Source organism: Vairimorpha necatrix, chromosome 9 (assembly GCF_036630325.1).
Source record: "Vairimorpha necatrix chromosome 9, complete sequence".
Taxonomy (NCBI): Eukaryota; Fungi; Microsporidia; family Nosematidae; genus Vairimorpha; species Vairimorpha necatrix.
The window spans coordinates 77,399-96,053 of NC_088824.1; the positions used below are offsets into that span (position 1 = coordinate 77,399).

General features: G+C 25.8%; 11 protein-coding genes across 11 annotated transcripts; 7 read left to right on the forward strand and 4 right to left on the reverse strand.

Annotated features, from left to right (window-relative positions):
* Window positions 1-3,591: 3,591 nt before the first annotated feature.
* On the forward strand, window positions 3,592-4,905 carry VNE69_09007 (E3 ubiquitin-protein ligase NEDD4-like; the record flags this gene model as incomplete). The annotated part of the gene is made up of 1 exon (XM_065474525.1): window positions 3,592-4,905. One exon carries the CDS (start codon window positions 3,592-3,594, stop codon window positions 4,903-4,905), a length of 1,314 nt encoding a protein of 437 aa, XP_065330597.1.
* A 2,225-nt stretch (window positions 4,906-7,130) lies between these two features.
* VNE69_09008 (cytidine deaminase (CDA)) lies at window positions 7,131-7,631 on the reverse strand (the record flags this gene model as incomplete). The annotated part of the gene is made up of 1 exon (XM_065474526.1): window positions 7,131-7,631. The coding sequence occupies one exon, from the start codon at window positions 7,629-7,631 to the stop codon at window positions 7,131-7,133; it is 501 nt and encodes a 166-aa protein (XP_065330598.1).
* A 367-nt stretch (window positions 7,632-7,998) lies between these two features.
* Window positions 7,999-8,739, reverse strand: VNE69_09009 (putative SP-containing protein; the record flags this gene model as incomplete). Its single annotated transcript, XM_065474527.1, has 1 exon — window positions 7,999-8,739. One exon carries the CDS (start codon window positions 8,737-8,739, stop codon window positions 7,999-8,001), a length of 741 nt encoding a protein of 246 aa, XP_065330599.1.
* A 1,099-nt stretch (window positions 8,740-9,838) lies between these two features.
* On the forward strand, window positions 9,839-10,042 carry VNE69_09010 (uncharacterized protein; the record flags this gene model as incomplete). The annotated part of the gene is made up of 1 exon (XM_065474528.1): window positions 9,839-10,042. One exon carries the CDS (start codon window positions 9,839-9,841, stop codon window positions 10,040-10,042), a length of 204 nt encoding a protein of 67 aa, XP_065330600.1.
* Window positions 10,043-10,454: 412 nt separating this feature from the next.
* Window positions 10,455-11,024, forward strand: VNE69_09011 (polar tube protein 4 (PTP4); the record flags this gene model as incomplete). The annotated part of the gene is made up of 1 exon (XM_065474529.1): window positions 10,455-11,024. One exon carries the CDS (start codon window positions 10,455-10,457, stop codon window positions 11,022-11,024), a length of 570 nt encoding a protein of 189 aa, XP_065330601.1.
* Window positions 11,025-11,489: 465 nt separating this feature from the next.
* VNE69_09012 (polar tube protein 5 (PTP5)) lies at window positions 11,490-12,284 on the forward strand (the record flags this gene model as incomplete). The annotated part of the gene is made up of 1 exon (XM_065474530.1): window positions 11,490-12,284. One exon carries the CDS (start codon window positions 11,490-11,492, stop codon window positions 12,282-12,284), a length of 795 nt encoding a protein of 264 aa, XP_065330602.1.
* A 418-nt stretch (window positions 12,285-12,702) lies between these two features.
* Window positions 12,703-13,308, forward strand: VNE69_09013 (putative SP-containing protein; the record flags this gene model as incomplete). The annotated part of the gene is made up of 1 exon (XM_065474531.1): window positions 12,703-13,308. One exon carries the CDS (start codon window positions 12,703-12,705, stop codon window positions 13,306-13,308), a length of 606 nt encoding a protein of 201 aa, XP_065330603.1.
* Window positions 13,309-13,533: 225 nt separating this feature from the next.
* On the reverse strand, window positions 13,534-14,154 carry VNE69_09014 (ricin B lectin (RBL7); the record flags this gene model as incomplete). Its single annotated transcript, XM_065474532.1, has 1 exon — window positions 13,534-14,154. One exon carries the CDS (start codon window positions 14,152-14,154, stop codon window positions 13,534-13,536), a length of 621 nt encoding a protein of 206 aa, XP_065330604.1.
* Window positions 14,155-14,479: 325 nt separating this feature from the next.
* On the forward strand, window positions 14,480-14,749 carry VNE69_09015 (ribosomal protein eL43; the record flags this gene model as incomplete). Its single annotated transcript, XM_065474533.1, has 1 exon — window positions 14,480-14,749. The coding sequence occupies one exon, from the start codon at window positions 14,480-14,482 to the stop codon at window positions 14,747-14,749; it is 270 nt and encodes an 89-aa protein (XP_065330605.1).
* A 168-nt stretch (window positions 14,750-14,917) lies between these two features.
* Window positions 14,918-15,505, forward strand: VNE69_09016 (ricin B lectin (RBL1); the record flags this gene model as incomplete). Its single annotated transcript, XM_065474534.1, has 1 exon — window positions 14,918-15,505. The coding sequence occupies one exon, from the start codon at window positions 14,918-14,920 to the stop codon at window positions 15,503-15,505; it is 588 nt and encodes a 195-aa protein (XP_065330606.1).
* Window positions 15,506-16,117: 612 nt separating this feature from the next.
* VNE69_09017 (ricin B Lectin (RBL9)) lies at window positions 16,118-17,500 on the reverse strand (the record flags this gene model as incomplete). The annotated part of the gene is made up of 1 exon (XM_065474535.1): window positions 16,118-17,500. The coding sequence occupies one exon, from the start codon at window positions 17,498-17,500 to the stop codon at window positions 16,118-16,120; it is 1,383 nt and encodes a 460-aa protein (XP_065330607.1).
* Window positions 17,501-18,655: the final 1,155 nt, after the last annotated feature.

Consider the following 18,655-nt stretch of genomic DNA (forward strand, 5'->3'; position numbering starts at 1 on the left):
AAGTTGTAATCATACAAACAAAAATTTTAATCGTTAATTAATAATAATTTTTTTTGTTTCTCAAAAAAATTTTGTCCATTGACAATATCGATAATTCATATAAGAAGAACTCCACCATAAACAATTTCCTCATGTTTTTATGGTATTATTTTAAAAATGAAGAATCTAATACGTGTAATTTTTATCAAACTCTGGTCTTCATTTATGTATTGATCAAATGTTGTTTTCCCTTATTTCTAAAATTTTGTATTTAAAAAAAGAAAGTGAAAAAATGTTCGCCTAGACAATTTTAATTCAACAAAAATTCGCATATAAATTTGTAAGAGCATTTTTTGAAAGAAAAAAGTGTATTTTTAATATTAGAATTCTTTTTACAAAACAGACGTATCCTATATGCTTTCCTTATAAATTTATTAGGATAAACATATTTATTTGATAAAAAATACAATGAAAATAATTACATCGAAATAAATTGTATTAAATTTTTTATCTTTTTAAAAAGTAATCATTCTTTTCCTTAAGGCTCATATGGTCTATCGTGCAAGAAAACACTTTAGACGATCTTATTTAATTAAATACGAAATAAATAAATGTAAATAGAAAAAACTATTTGAAATTTGTGGTATATGTTTAAAAAAGCTGTATAGAGGTAATAATATATTTAATGTTATGATAAATGAATTCGGGGTTTAACATAATGTCCAACCATTCTGATACTTGTGTTATCCGTAAAAATAATGAATACATACAGGTAAAAGGCTATATTATCGAAAGACAATATAAAATAATCATTAAGAATTTTAAATATATTGCGGCATTTTTTTTATATTTTTCACAATAAGCTTTTCTATTACCTTAATTAAATATGTCACGGGACACCTCTCCAGTGGTCCTGCATCTACCCCGAGAGCCCAGAGAATACTTGTATATAGATATTCTCTTCTTTATTAAACATTTTTTTCGAGGGAAAATGTTTCACATTTTCCCTCCCATAAACATAAAAGAAAATCATCCCTAGAAGGGCATGAAGAAATCTAATAAACAATTTAATAGTAAAGATCCTTCGAGGACTGTTAGACATACAACAGTCCACAATAACATAAAGTTTTTAGATGATAATAGTCAACTCTTTGTAAAATTATTTTCTGTGGGATAGATTTTAAAATTGTTATGATTCCTTGACTTTTAATTTTTCTGTAATTTTCACTTTTTTTGCCAAAATTTCATTTTCCTTTCTAAATGTATTGTTTCGAGTTTTAATTCTGTAATAACTTGATATTTATAGACTTAATTTTTGATATAATGTATTGTTGCAAATTTCTATAAGATCCTATATTGTAAATTATGCGGTTATATTTAAAATTAATTACATTTACTGATCATGATTATCATTGTGTAATTTTTATTAAAACAAAAATTTTCAATAAATTGTTTTTTTACTGTTTAGCTTTTTTTACTCCTTTTTGTTGTTTTTTATCCAAAACAATCACAAGTGTAATTTAATGATTAAAAAGTATTTCAATATTTTTATATTTTTAATTTTGATATGTTTCCTGCTTCGAAGAGTGTTTAAATTGATTTGGTTTTATGAAAACCAGTTCTTAAAGTATCAAGAATTTTGCTGCAAATTTTATCTTGTTATTTTTAAATTTATCTGTATTCCTAATTATATAAATATAAGTCTTTAAATTTATTTCTTTTCCTAATAACAATATATTTGCAAATATTACAGAAATAAATGAATCTAATGTTAGCTAATTCTTCAAAAAAATATGCTATTTTAATACAGTTTTATTTAATCCTTTTAGTATTTTTTGGTTATGGTCGAAGAATTTTTAAATTTTTATACAATAATTGCCGATAAAATTTATTTAAAATTTTTTTTTTGACTTATAATATGTGTATCATAGTATTTTATCTAAAACATTCTGTTTTTTTTTCTACTATGATTTCGAAAAGTTTATTGTACTCTGTAATATTAATATTGTTAAGTAGATTTATATGATAAAATGTCTTCCGTATTTATTTATAACAAATTTATAAAAGATACATCGTATATATGAATATATATGTTAAATATTTGTTGTTATTACATTCTCAATATCAATTTTACATCATTTAAGTAATAGATACCAATAAAGAATGTAGAAAACGTATTTTGTACATATTGATATGAGACTTGAAAATTTTAACGTCTGAATTATTTTATAATACTTTATATATGGCTGCAACATTAAATTATTAGATTTATATATTTTTTTCACTTTTCAAATATTATCGAGTAGCAAATTTTATACTGTGGATTTTTTCGAACAAAATTTCAATAAATCATTTAGAGTTTTCTTTTTAGCTTAGTTTCAGTGTCGATCTTCAAACTTTTAAAAAATTGTGTGTTTTAAATATAATTTGTTTTGTATAAAGTATAATAAAATATTTATTTCGTCATAAATATTTTTTCTACGTTAATGCACCATTTACTTCATAATATAGTCATAAATTTCTCTACAAATAAACATCAGAACATCCTAATTTAAAATTATAAATTTGATTGCTTTCAGATTCGTCGTTCAAATAATCCTTTTATCATCAAGATATGTATAGACATTTATGCTAATACATTGCTAGTGAATTTTCAACTCATAATCCCTTTCTTTTATTAAGTTATTAGTAGCGTCTTTTATTTCATTGCATAAAATATGCTCGCATTCGTAAAAAAAGGCAATCTTTACTTGCAGCAATATTATTAAAAGAAAAATCCCTTTCTTTTTTTATGAAAATAAATTACAGAGCATTTTTTTTTATATCTATATTTTTGCATATAATCTTTTTTTAATCATATCAAAATAATTCTTTTCTTTCCATTTACGATTTATGGAAATTAAAAAAATTTATTTATATCTCTGTTACATTATAAAAATAATTTTATACTATTTTTTACCCCTCTAACATGATTTAAAGCTCTAAACTATTCATCACTAACTCATTTTCTTAAAAAAATATCCAATGTAATTTAATGTTTTGTTTTTGTAATTTTAAGTGTATATACTATATGTTTATGTGTTTGCGTTGTAAATATTATTTTTGATAGACTTAGTACTAAAAAATCCCCGGAATTGCTTTTTAAAATTTAAAAACGCCTTAATAAAAAATTGAAAACTCAATAGACCTTTCTAAAATATACTTAGGCGTTACAAATTAAAATTATAGATATTTGTAATAATCTTATTGGAATTTTTAACTGTTTTGATTCATTTTACTCTATGTGAAATCTTAAAAAATGTTTTCTTCTAAAATCATAATTTCTCCATTAAAAATTATTTCATCTACATTTAAACTAAAATACATTAAAAGAGATAGATATTAAATCATGAAATGAATCCCGCTTATAAACGGAAAAGCATAAGATAGAAAAAAAATAATTTTATTTGTATTTTTTCACTTTGTGTAAATTTTTTACGGCTAATAACATTTCAAAAAAAAAATTTGCTATTAATTTAGAAAACAATAATCGCAAATAAACTTATAAAATTAATTTTTTTTTATTCTACTTTTTTATAAAAAACGATGAAATAAATTTTACTTCTAACCCCAATGAATTTCTTGGCTTCATATAACCGCACTGTTTTTATAAGTTTGTCGTGTTTTCTCTGTGTTTTAAAACAATCCAGCACAAATATGACCATCGACGAAAATCTTGCAAGAAAACAACACAAAGAAAAAATTGAAAATGAAATTGCGAAATTTTATAAAACATTGGAAGAACATTACAACGACGAAGAAATAAAACTAAAGAGAACCGAGAACTATGATATTTTTTGTAATCGTGAAGATGGCATATTATCAATAGTCCCGGCGATGTGGCTTATTGATACATGTGATGCCGAATTTTATTACCATCAAGTAAAATTTTTAAAAGAGAGGGGAAAAGATTATGGAGGTCTTTTAAGAGAATATTTTACAAAGGCCAATATTGAGTATTTTACAGCAGATAACAATTTACTTTATTCACCAGGTGGAGATAATTCAAGATTTATACCCACTAAAATGCCAAAGAATATAAGTATAAGGGAAAAAAATGAAAGAAGATTGAAATTTCAAGCGTTGGGGACGATTTTGGGATTACTTATACAGCATAGAGCTACATCTAATTTTTTTTTTGCTCCACTCATTTTCAAAATACTTTTAGAAGAAGAAATTACAATGATAGATCTCAAGAAAGTTGACCCTAAATATTTTAATGATTTGTTGCGATCACAGTCAGACGAAGATACACGAAACAGCTGTGATATGAGATTTGAGACTGATGAACGAGAAGACTTAATACCAAATGGACAAAATATCAAAGTTGACGAGACAAATATTGAAGACTATGTTTTTAGATATTTAAGATATAAGTATGTGACTAGTATAGAAAATGAATGTAATTGGATAAAAAAGAAGTTATATAAAGTTATTCCTAGGAAAATATTAAAAACATTATCAGCCAGCGCGCTTGAAGAAATGATTGTGGGAGAAATTAAGATCGACATTGAAGATTGGAAAGCAAATACTGAATATAGAGGTGAATATAATGAAAAATCCGAACAAATCATTTGGTTTTGGAAATTCATGGGAGAACTTAATGAAAAACAAAAAAGTGAAATTCTTTATGCTGTGACTGGATCTTATAGACCACCAATAGGAGGATTTGCAAAACTCACCAATAAAAACAAAATTATTCGTTTTTCTATAAGATCACCAGAAAATTTCGACTTAGAGGCTGGATTGAACTCAACAAAACTGCCATGGGCAAGTACATGTTTTAATGTTTTGATTCTTCCAAAGTATCCTACAGAAGAAATACTAAAAAAAATGATGACAATAATAGTCGAACACGGAGGGTCCTTCGACTATGTAGTTGATTAATAAATCTTTATTACAAAAATTGCGGAAAAAAAATTTGTATTTTTTCTTTTTATACTCAATTATAACTTTAATATGCTGTTTGTATGATAAAAAAATGTTAAATTTACCCTTTTCAAAAAAAAATTCATCCTAGCAATAGTATAAAATTCCAATAATTATAGTGTAAAATGTGGATTGTTGTTTTTCATCAGTCTGAGAATGTGGATTAAACTTAGAATATTAATTGTTAATTTTCATCATAATGCCCTATGAATATGCTTTTTTTTTATGTTTATAGACGGGAAATTATTGTACATTTTCCCTCCAAAAACATATTTGGGAAAAGTAGGAGAATGCTTAAAGAGCATTCTCGGGTCTACGGTGTACCCTTAGGACCACTGGAGATCTGTCACTCGACATAAAGATTTTTTATTTTTTAGAAATAGGAATAGCTGATTTTCTAAATAAAAACAGCTATCTTTCCATTTGTTTTTCTAAATATTTATCTGGGTTTTTTACATCATTTATGTCGTTTAAAAACTAAAAATACAAAAAGAACAAAAGTTTTTTCAAAAAAAAAGAAAAGTAAAGAATAAACACGAAAAGTAAATTTAGTACGTGGAATACTTTGACAAAAATATAACATGACGGATGTCTTGCGGTTCTAAGACTAGCCAAAATACCAGAGAATACTATTCTATAAGTATTTTTTCCCTTTTAAAATGCGTTATAAAGGAAAATGTATAATAATTTTTCCTATTTACATAAAAGAAACGAATGCCCAGAAAAGCATAAAGGATATAAAAACTTATCAAAAACATTCTTTCCGATATGTTAGGTATCTAACAGAACACGTATTTGATGACCTCTTATCATTAAAAAAGTAGATTTAAATCTTTTCGTAAAGTTGAAAACAATTAATATAATTTGAAGTAAAGTAGAGGGGTTCTAAAAAACGGGTCAAAATATAAGACAAATATCAAATTACAATATTTTTTCGGAAATAGGAGTCTGATATAATTAGCGAAACTCGATTCTGTAAACCCATGATTATATATTTTTGTATTACAGCGCTTTTTTTAATTAATCATAATTAAGTAATAATTTTGCTATTTTGTTGCCCGACTCTTGCCCAACAGCCTTCATCTTTATCTTAAGATTCTTTTTTTAGAAGAATAGACTGCATCTGTAAAATGTTCAAAAATCTAGAAATAACATCAAGTGAATCATAGTGATCTTCTATTGAAATATAACTGTAACTAAAATAGATCAACTTGATTATAACATTCCTTTTATTTACACCCTCTTTGGGTTAAAAACTTCAACTTACCTTTTTTTATTATGTTTACGATGCAAACAAGTCAAAATGCTGAGTTTGACATCTAATACAACATACGGTAGTTTTTTTTAAATGCAATTGTTAATATCCTCTATTTTTACGCTGTTTTAATTCACATTTTTAAGTAAAAGATGACCAAAATTAATAAGTTTTTTTTAACTTTTAATTTCAATACACTCATTATTATCTCAAGCACATGATAATAAATAGTATAAATATTTAACAAACATACAAATTTTTCAATTTTTTCTAGGGAGCTACTAAAATATAGATGTAAGTGAAAAAAAAAATTCTTAACTTTTAGACAATATAAAAAGGCCTTTGGCAACAAGCAACCCTGTTTTCTAACATCGTGTAAATACATTTTTATCTAAAACACTGGTTTTCTTATGTTCTCCCTATATCCCTTTTAAATATTTTAGACAATTTATTGGAACACAAGACCGGTCATATGATTTATTATGCAATTATTGTACAAGTTAAAATATTACAGCTTATTTATACAGATTCCTTACCACTACATTATTTTATGAAATTAATTGTGTTAAATATAAGATAAATAAATTATATAACTAAAGCTTTTTATGTTTATTACCAAAATAATTACTTCTAAGTCATATATTACGCCTAAAGAAAATTTAATAGGAATTTTATGTTGACAATATTTTTGAGCACGTAAAAATTTCATATATCATTTTTCTACATTTATTGAAATAAATGACTAAAAAAGTTATATAATGTAAATTAATCTATATACTTGTACTTTGTTTATAATATCTTAACTACATCTTTTTACATTGTTCTAGGCAATATTTTGTATTTAAAAAATATTTAATTATTTTATACCCTTAAATAAAAACATCACAATAGAAATTTTTTTCATAAAACCCAATACAAAAAATTCTTTTTAATTACTTAGTTTTAATTTCCCTATACCGGGTAAAATCTCACTAACACTAGTAGCGAGATATTCTCCATCGAGGCTATCTGGCTTAGCCAAAAATATTAAACAATCTTTTTTATAATCAGTAAATTCTGCCAATGTCTGCCTACACACTCCACATGGATAAACATAGGCATCTGGTAGATATGCAACCACAGCACATTCTACAATTTCTCTGTGCCCAGCACTGACAGCTTTGGCGATAGCAGATCGTTCTGCACATATTGACGGAGAAAAACAAGAATTTTCTATATTACAACCAGTAAATATTTCACCTGTGCTTGTTTTTATAGCCGCGCCGACTGCAAATTTACTGTAAGGGCAGTATGCATTTTTACGTACTTCATTAGCAGCATAAATAAGAGCAAGAATGTCTTGTTCATTGTTTTTGATATCAAGAATGTCTTCTTCATTGTTTTTAATATCTAATTTTTCAAATTTATCGATATTAACAGACAACTTCATTAGGGCTTAAAATTTTTTAAATTACAATATAAAAATTTGGCGGGATAATACAATAAATATATATAAAATTTCAAGAAACAAAAAGAGTAAAAAATGAACCATACAAATATATGATGTATAAAAAATAATCTTTTTGATAATATTTTATCAAAAGTAATTTATTTGGTAGATAAAATGGACTTTAACTCATTTCTGTTAAGTGTCAAAAATCTCTTCTTTTTATTTCCACCTCTTGTTAAAAAATATCATATAAAATAAAAAAATTGATTAATTAATATTTTAGAATTCAATAAAAGAATAATTAAAAAGTGTATTAATACGTAAAAATTCTAAGTATACTTATAAAATAAATAAACTAACCATTTATTTACTGAGCTGTAATCATTTTTATCCATTCGTTGGCAGCAACATCAATTAGTGTATATTCTTTCTTGTCTCCAAATTGTTTCTTAGTCAATAATTCTTTCAAATCTTTCTGAATGAGCTCGTCAGCGTGTTTATCAGAGTGCAAAATTTCCATTCCTTCATTGAATTCGCTTTTAAGCTTTTGAAGTTCAGACTCGTTTACAACCAACTTTCCTTCTTTTTCAGTGAACTTAGAGAAAAGAGCTCCTTCCTTAAAGTAAGACTTGGACTTGTCTTTTGATTCAAAGAAGTTCTTAATAAAATCTTCATTCTTTTTCATTGCTTGTTCGCCTTTATCAGAAATTTCCTCATTCTTTTCAGACTTGGCAGGTTTTTCCTTTGCTTCTTTAGCTTCAGTAGTTTCTTTGGTTGTTTCAACTGTTGCAGGAGCAGCTTCTTTAGTAGCAGTAGTTTCCTCTTTTGCGCCAAAAAGCTTAATAAATCCATTTTTGTCTAATTTGCTGACATACCAAAAAGATTTCACCAAATTGCCAAATGTTTCTTCTTTAAGAGCAGTGTCTGTTTCATTCAACTTTTTATATTCTGCATACAGCTCACTAACATTGGTTTTCCCGAATTCTTTTGTACTGAGAGATGGTTTACCATTAAAATTAAAAAAGCCAAAGTGAAAAGCACCATAAACACCAGCACCAATAGCAGCTAATCCAAGTAATCCAAAAACTAACTTCTTATTTCCGGCCATTTTGGGGGGTAAGAAAAAATTTATTTAAATAGTTAACGGTCAAAAAAAGGAGAAGAAAAAATAAACAGAAAAACAATCAAAAATTGAAAAAGAAGAAAATTTTACTTTTCAATATAAATAAAATAGAATTGACTATAATTTTTCATTTACCAAAAATGTATATTTAAAAGTAGTTTTTTAGAGTAAATTGATCTGTAAACAAATCAACTTTGTTTGTCAGTTATGTATCTTAACTGACATTGTACTAAAATAAATAAATAAACTATTTGACTAATAAGATGAGATATAGTCAAAAAGTATGATTTTAGTTCATTGATTTACTTTATAATAAATCTTATCATTGTTTATTTTCTGATCATCCCTTTCGTCAACGAATAAAACATTGATCATAAAAATCAGACCCCATATTTAAAGAACACTTCCATTGTAAAATTCAAAATCTAACAGATTTTATAAATAAACACTTTAAATTGACAGAAAAATGATCATAGATTTTTTGTAGATTTTGATATATGTTTTTATAAAAAATCTGACATTGTGTTCAAACCATGGAACGTATCTTTTAACAGACCGTTTTGGACTGCAAAATATTTATACTATAGTTAATATTGATTTTGAGTTTTCTACTCTAAAATTTTTTACATTTTGGCTTTATTTTTTTTTATGACAGACATTGTTTTTTACGATGACACGTCTTAAAATAATTTACCGCATTAAAAAGAATTTGATTATTAACTTAGATATCCATATTCTAGATAATATAGGAGTTTAATTTAAAAACCTCCTTTAATATTGACAGTTTTTAAGTCTAATTACAATTAATACTATATACATTTATATTGACTAACTAATTCTTAAAATTGCAGAAACATCCAAAATAAATAAACTATTTTATTTGTATTGTTGATTTTGAAACATGTCAAAATAAGTTTTTTTATTCATTTGGAACTAAATAATTTTATATATACATTGATAAAAGGTTAATAAGTTTTTATAAATTCTTTACACTACAACATTAATTAATATATTCCATTGCCCCAAACTTGTTAATAAAAAAACGTTTCATATTCTTATAAAATTTCAAAATAATAAATAACAAATGAAATTAACCAATATGCTTAATTTAATTTTTAGCTTAGGAATAATTAAATCAAAAATTAAAGATGAAAAAAAGAAAGATGACAAAACGAAAGACGTAAAAAAGAAATCTAATATAGTAGAAAATCTGTTTATGGATATTAAGAAGTTAAGTACTGAAATAGAAAAGTTGAAATTTATGGACGATGAGAAAAATCCTAATTAAAAAAACATGTTAACGTATTAATATTATTTTTTGAAAAAAAATGTTTGTTTTAATTCACATTCCTTGTATATTATTTCGTCTTTTATTGTAAATTCAATATATTTATTAAATTTTATAAAAAAAGTATGTATATTAGATAGATTGTTTAATATCGGAAGCTTACTCACAACAAAATTATAATAGAGCTATTAAACGTGAATATTTATACCACAATACTGAATACATCATTCCATAATTGTATACAAATTGTTTTAGCATCTCCACATATTATAGTTTTTCAAGTTAATATAATTTGTTGAAATCTAAATTTTTTAATTTTTGTAAACTTAATTTTGTATAAGTTTTATGAGCTTTCAATTTATTATAAGTTTCAGATTGTTTTTTTATAATTTTCTTTACAAAAAATAAACAAATGATATTTTTATTTATTTTTCGCACATTGTGTGAATACAAAGAACTGGATGAATTTATAAATAAAGATATAAAAATATATTTTGCGGGCTATCCTACCACATTTCTTGGTATTCTAGAAGATAAATCAGAATTATTTGCTGAAAATAAATATCTCTCATTCGAAAAAATAAAATTTAATCCGAAATGTAGAATAATAAAGCGAGGATCATACTATGAATTATTATTTAGCAATAAGAAAATGTGTAAAACAGGAAACAGAATAGCTCAATGTTCAACGCCTGAAAATTGGGAAATTACAAGAAAGAATTTTGGATATACAATATCAAAAAACGATTATTGTATAACAAAAGATATTGATGATACATTAAAAATGCAGAAATGCGTAGATACGGATGATCAATTATTCTCTTTTAAACCGGTTGCTGCAGATTGTAATCCTGAAAGTAAACTTAATGATGAACATTCAGTACATGTTAATTTAATATCAGATGGAGTACAAAAATATACTATTAATAATATTAACCCTGTATCTGATGAATTTACTGAAGAGTTTACCATGGATGAATAAACAAACGTTTTATTTCAAAACTATACAATATGTTAATTTTTATTACAAATAAATGCATATTCTACATTTTAATAGTTATGAAACTTTAAAATAATTAATTTAATGTAAAAAAACATTTTTATTTTTCAATATAAATACATCAAAAACAAACTCCGCGGCTTTAGTAGTCTGAAGAGAAACAAAATAGTATTTTATAATCAATAAATTTAATTAGTTCATTTACAAATGTTCTAGGTACTAAATTATGACAAAGCTTGTTCTTTGCGTTATGAGTTAATAGTAATGAATGTTTTAGATATGAAACCTTAAATTTATTGCTCATTAAATTGTTTCTTGGTTCTGTGTAAAAAAAAATGTTTTAGATATGAAACCATAGTACAAAATTTTTGATTTTTTGCTAGGTGAATCTAATTAAATAAATGTTTTAGATATGAAACTATATAACATTATAACTTTTTTATCACCATGTTTTTGTTTTTATATTATATTTTCGGCTATAATATAAATAAAATAGTCAATAAAAAAATCTTAATACGCTCAATACCATATGACAATTATATTATAGCAGAAGACATCAGCGATTTCAGCCCAAATGTATTCCATACAAAAAATATTTTACACGATCTACAAGGGTTTAATAAAATTTCTATGTTAGAACAACAAGACAATAAATACAAAATAAAAATTGGTAATTACTATCTTTGCCATGATCCAACTGTTGTATGTAATTTTACTGATGGCAAATGTACTGACAACGAATACAAACAAATAGATTGCGATGTATGCAGAAACAAATTTATAAAAGTATGCAATAATGATCCCGAACTCTGGGAAATAGAAAGAACATTTTTTGGATTTAATATCAGACAAAAAAATAAATGTTTAACTCTAGGATATAAATTATTATTATCAGAATGTAACGGTCATAAAAATCAAATATTTGGGTTTGAAGATTATGAATTAATGAGTTGTTTTGAAAATTTTAATTTTGATAAAAAACCAACTACACGTAAAGAAGAGATTAAATTAGCAAAAATGAAGAAATTATTAAAACAAGTTGAGAAAAAAAATCCTGAAAAAGTTAAAAAAATTTTAAATGATAAAAAAACGGAAGATGAAGTATTAGAGAAATTGGTACCTGGTATTAAAGATAAACCTAAAATGAAAAAAATGTGGGGATCTTTGTGGAATTATAGTTTTAAAGGAATATCTTTACCAAATGGGTACAAATTTAAAATGTTTTGTACGAAATGGTGGTAAAAAATAGATTATATTAGTGAAAAATCTCGATTTTATAGTCTTTTGTTAGACAGCTAATTTTTTAAGCGGTGTTGTGTTTAACAGTCGTGATTATGAAGATTTACATTAAATTATCTCCCAGATTTATTACATTCACTAAAAGTTAAATTATATGTCTGCAAAGTTAATTTTGCTGTTACTATAATAACATATTCTAATAAATATTTTGAAAGAAAATTTTAAATATTCTAAATTTGGCCGAACAACATTGTATGTTAAAATATAACTACATTCTTTTTTTACTTTACATTTAAAACATACTTTTAACACACGTAAACCCAAGTGCTAAGTATACGTGTAAATTTAAATAAAATATGCATTTGCTTTATTTATTATTGTTTCATCTGAAGATTATTTTTTTCAAACTACATAAACAATTATGTTATTCATCTTTCTATTGTATTTATTCTTCACAAAAACTACACGAGTAAAATTAGCTTCAAAAGATCTATCATCAGACTTCCTTAAACACAACCTTCCAATTGGTATAGTTACTAACAGCAAAGAATTCCCAGATTCGTTTATACTAATTATAAAAAACCCAGAAGTAAAAGAAAGACTGGGCAAGGATACTTTTGCTTTAGAAAAAACGGTACATGGTTATAAAATAAGCAACATGTCTGAATGCATAACAGTTGATCCTGAAAATATACAACTAGACCATTGTTATAATGATGACGATTTTAGATCATTAACACAGAGATTCAGACTTGAAAATGTCGAGACAATGCCGTTTAATATAACCGAAGAAGCTACAAAAATTAAAAAAGAATACGATACAGATCTTCCTTTTCCATCTAGTGGTCTCAAATTTATACCAGACAATGAACCAAGCATTCCAATGGGTATTAAAAGTATAAAAAGAACTCATTCTAAATCGAAGACTGATTTAAAGAGACATTTTAAGCAAACGAAAAATGGAATTCAAATTAATTCTAAAGATCCAGAAATAGAAGGTCCACTAAGGGACTTTATAGCCGATTAATAAAATTTATTCTAAATATATCTGTTATTCATTTTTTATACATTACAATAAAATGCCTTTCTATCACTAGAAAAGTTTATGAAAATGCGTCATTGTAAAACTCATTAATTAGACATAAATATTATATCTTTTTAATAAAATATGAATTGTGTAAGCATAAGTATTAATAAAAAAAAATTTTAAAAAAAATGCGCAAATTGTATTTATGAACAATATTTAAATTAATTATTGTGATGATTTTAATAATGAAAATTCTTTGTTCCTGCTTTCAAACAAATCCTCAATGAATTCACTACGATGTATTTTTGATAATTGTCTCATTACATTATCAAATTCTATATCTTTTCTCCCTCCATAATGTTCCCTTTTATCATACTCAATGTCTATATTATCTCCCGTAGGTACACGTACATGATCAAGTATAAATTTTTGTTCGTCAGATTTGTCATCACATCCCCTCAAGAATATTTTCCCTTGGTACACATGTAAACATTTATTATTTTTTCTTATAGTATGATAATTATCTGTTTTTTTTATATTGAAAGATGACTCGTTACTGATTTTATCACATACGGTCAGTTTACCATTTTTGAGGCACATCAAGTCGCCACAATAGTAAAATCTATATTCTGTGTTTGATATTGGCACTATTATCGGCGATAGACAGTAAATTCCTTGCATTTCTTTTCGTCTTATACTTTGGAAGTTAAAGACTTTTTGACCATTATTGAGTTTTGTGAGGGTCAATGCTTTTGTAGTGTCCGAATATGATTCTATGTATATTTTACTTGTTAGTATATAGGATATGAATAATGTAAAGAACATTTGTGTGTTTATATTTCTCATATAGAGTGGTTTATATCAGTAATTTTTATTATATTTATAAATTTCAAACATTGTTTCTTCATGTTTCGAAATTGTCTTAAATGTTTTGATATATGTGACGATTATTCATTGTTTGTACAATATTATTTTGCTTCTTGTTTTTGTTATGTTAAAATGTATCTTGTCTAACAATATTAGCATTTTTTTGCCTATATAGCCATTTTGATTGAGTAAAAATAAAAATAAAAAGTTTATTATTATACAAATGTATGGTACATAGTTCTACACTTTCACATACTTTGTTCTTCCTTTTCTTTCTTCTTATTTCTTTTTTCTACCCCTTAAAATGTCCAATGGAACTAAGAAAGTTGGTATCTCCGGAAGATTCGGCGCACGTTATGGCTCAACTCTAAGAAAAAGAATGAAGAAAGTTTTAGAGACACAGAAGAAGACTTATGAATGTAGAGCATGCGGGAAGACATCAGTTAAGAGAGATGTAGTAGGAATATGGACATGTAGATCATGCAAGATTAAATTTGCAGGCGGAGCTTATGCTTATGTTACCCCAGCAGGGACGACATTTAACAACATGTTAAAACAATCTAACGCCAATTAAAAAAATATTTATTATTTTAAAAAAGAATCTAAGAATAATGTGCTTTATAAGTTTAATAATAGTGTATTTTAAGCTGAATTTAGATTTTTTTATATATTTTATCATTCCTCTTACAATGTGTTTTATCTTAAAACATACCATTTATTTTTTCTGTTTGTTTTTGTTTACATGTTTCTTCATTTTCTTTTCCTCTACACATTCCAAGACATCTTCAATGAATCTTTCGTCTTAGTCAACAAACTTCATGGCAATAAAGCCATCACTCTCGTAAACCACACTAATGACTTGACTCTTCCCATCAGATTACTAGAAATATCAAATGATAATTTAATGTCTCAATTATGGCAGTTAAGATTCAATATGTCCAAAAACTTCTGGTTAGTCAACATTCATTCTCCTTTGTACAGATCAATTGAAGAATCAAAACATTTAGTAGCAAAGAAGAATTTGCTGCCAGGTGACACTAATTTAAAATTAAAATATGTCTCCGAGGATACTTATAAAATTATTTCTGGTGGACTGTGTCTTACAGTAGGAGAAATTAATAAAAAAAATGAAGTTGAATACTACCCATTAGAGTTTAGTAAATGTAATCAGGCAGACAATCAAGGGTTTATATTTATACCTAGGATACTGGTAGAGAAGTATAATAATAAAGAAAGAGCATCTGCAGAAGGAGATGATGAAGTCAATGAAGCGTATAGAAGACTAAATAAGGAGTTGAATGTTGCGCACACGTATGTTAAAGAAGAATAAAACGAAATATATTTTAAAGGCCTGTTTTGTAACAAACTATTTTTAAATGCCTGATTTGTATTATGTTAGTGTCTTTATAATATTTAATAAATAAACTCCTTATGCTTGTTAAATCCTTCAGCATATTACTTACAGTAATATTTGTAAATGTATGACTAGCTAAAGCTTTCTTTTTTTTTAAAATGAGATTTTTTTTTGCACGCTGCATTTAAATTATTGGGATGCGATTTCAAAAGGAATTTATATGAATTTAGAATAAACCTTAAATTATTATCTAATAGTAAAATCAAACAAAAACTATTGTAAACTCGATGAAATGATTCTAAACCTGTTTTTTTTTTTATATTTTAAAATTTCGCTTTTTTTATTTTCAGAAGGTAAAACACTTTTGCATTTTTTTAAAGTGGCCTAAAATTAGAAAATGCCTCTGCTCATATTTTGTAACTAAGGCCGACTTTGGTCACAAAATTAAGTAAATAGGTAAAACATTTAGTGTACGCTATAATAATTATTTCACTAAGTTCAAATTTAATATAGCATTAAAAAAACATTTACAATATAGTTATAAAAAATAATAATAATGAATTACATCAAATTATACATTTTATTGCATTAAATATCAATTCGTATTCCGGAATACAGACCCTCTTCATTCTCGTCTAGTAGTCCATTCCCTATAGAATCATTAAACCCCACAAATTGTAATAGTCCCGCGCTCTTTGGATTAGTATTAATGTTTAAGTTCCTCCTTGTATTATCCATTCTTGTATTTTTAAATTCTTCATTTAGTAGTCCGTCACTATTTATAAGATTCACTGGTTTATTTTTTTTCTTTCTTTCGAAATATTCGCACTCTGGGTCATCAGGATTTTGACAAGTGTAGTCTTGTTCATTATACATATATTTACTAGGGTTATTTTTGATATATTGACCTCTGTTATATAAATCTTTATTATATTTGTTATATTTATTAGTATCGTACATATAGTTGATATCCCTATCTCGGCCGCTGTATATACCTTTACCATACATACCTGGATCATTACCATACATGCCTGGATCATTACCATACATACCTGGATCATTACCATACATGCCGGGATCTTTGTTGTACATATTTTTATCTCGATTAGTATACCTATCTTTTTCGTACCTATCTCGACTATATTTATTTTGATCTGATATGTTAATAAGTGGATTTATCCCTGCATCCCCTTTGGATGGCCTATTGGTCTTATCCACTGTATTAAGCAGTGTATTAGTCACTGTCTTATACAGTGTAGTAAACACTGTCTCTGTAGAATTAATTATCAGAGTAGTGTACAATGTAGAGTGAAGAATATTACTAATATTCTCTTTATAAAGAATGGCAGGTTCTTCTTTAATATTCTTCTTAATCTCTGTACTTACCGCATTATCTTTATAAATATTACCTTGAGGCATATCTTCTTCAGATGATGACGACGATGAGTCATTATAAAAATTTACATATATTTCATCTCTGTGTATATTCCTGTCTTTATCCTTACTGTCCTTTCCTTCTACTTCTACTTCCATTTTACTCTTTCTTTTATCCACAAGTTCTATCTTGAACTCTTGATTCTTCTGGTTACTACAAGGTCTCAGTAAAATTTTTCTGTCTTCTATATGAAGACACTTTCCTTCATCGACAACTCTAATGCTAAAACTCTTCTCATTTTTCATATGAAGCCTGAACTTGTACATCATTTCTGTAAACACTAAATTTTGAATATTAAGATCGTATTTCAAGTATCTTGGTCTTTTATTCTTAACATGCTCGAATATTATAGCATCTTTGGTAGGGCCTTTTGTATCAGACAAATCTATAAAAAAATCCACTTTTGGGGATTTCTTGTTACTAGTTAATCCTATATCACTAGATCTCCTTTGTAAGTAGTCATTTTTGTAAAGACTCTTTATTCTGGCTCTATATATGGTAGAAAAGACCGAGTGGATTATTAGTAAAAAAATCATTAATAAAAGAAAAAAAATCGGGAGTTTTATTATTGTGTTTCAGAAAACATGAAACATGTATCAAAATTCATAAAAAAATATTTTGATATGTTTATGTTTGACATTATATAATATATTTTGAACATAGTTACAATCTGGTAATATAAATTTAAAACAGAACATAACTTAAAAATAAAGCTTTTAAGATCAAACGGATTTTGTTGCGGTCGCAATCACAAAACAGCCAATCTCCAACTTCTAGAATATTTTATGCGGAGGTTGAAAATATTTGAGTTAGCTCTCGAAAATTACTTGTGCATATTCAAGGTATTTAAAATATATTTTGTTCTTTGTAGTATGAGTTTTTTTAATAAGCTATCTAATCGAAGAGACCTAAGTGCATCGTGGCTGGACTACTTAAGTCAAATCGAGACTCTTAAAGGGGGCCTTGAATGGGAACATATAGTATCAATGTTCTTAGTAATGCTAAAAGAACTGAAGATCGTCACCACATCTCTTATTAAAAAAGAATTATATTAAAAATTTTACCCCTCTTTTTGCGATTTGCAATTTCTAAAGGAATATTAGATTTTTTTTCAATATAATTTTAAATATAAAAAATAATAGAAGATTCTTACTATATAATGCGTATGTTATATGTTTAAATACATTAATATTTGTTTTTGTATAACTTAATTTCAAATATCGTCAGAAAAGTATTTAGATTTTATTGCATCTTTCTCTAAAAAACCAAAAACATTATTTAGATTTTAAAAGATAATTGTCAAAAATTAATCCTAAAATATATAAAAATCATCTTTTAGAATTCATAGAATTTTTTGAATCATAATTAGTGCTCAAAATTTACTAATTAAATTTTACTGCTTCAAAATTAAGATCTCTTCTAGTCTTTTTTCGAACTAAAAATTGTGTGGTATTATTCGCCACATTATTTTATTTGCATTTAATCATCCTTCAAATGCCTTTTCTGTAAATATCAACATAAATATTTTGTTTTATTTCTACCCATTAGAATTTTAGGCACGAGAAGAGAAGGAAATTTTATAACAATTAAGATGAGGAGGACCTACGAGAAGTTTTGAAGAGCAAATAAACAAGAAACATTAAAAACAATTAAAAATATATTGTATCGAGGGCACTATAGAGTTCTATTTA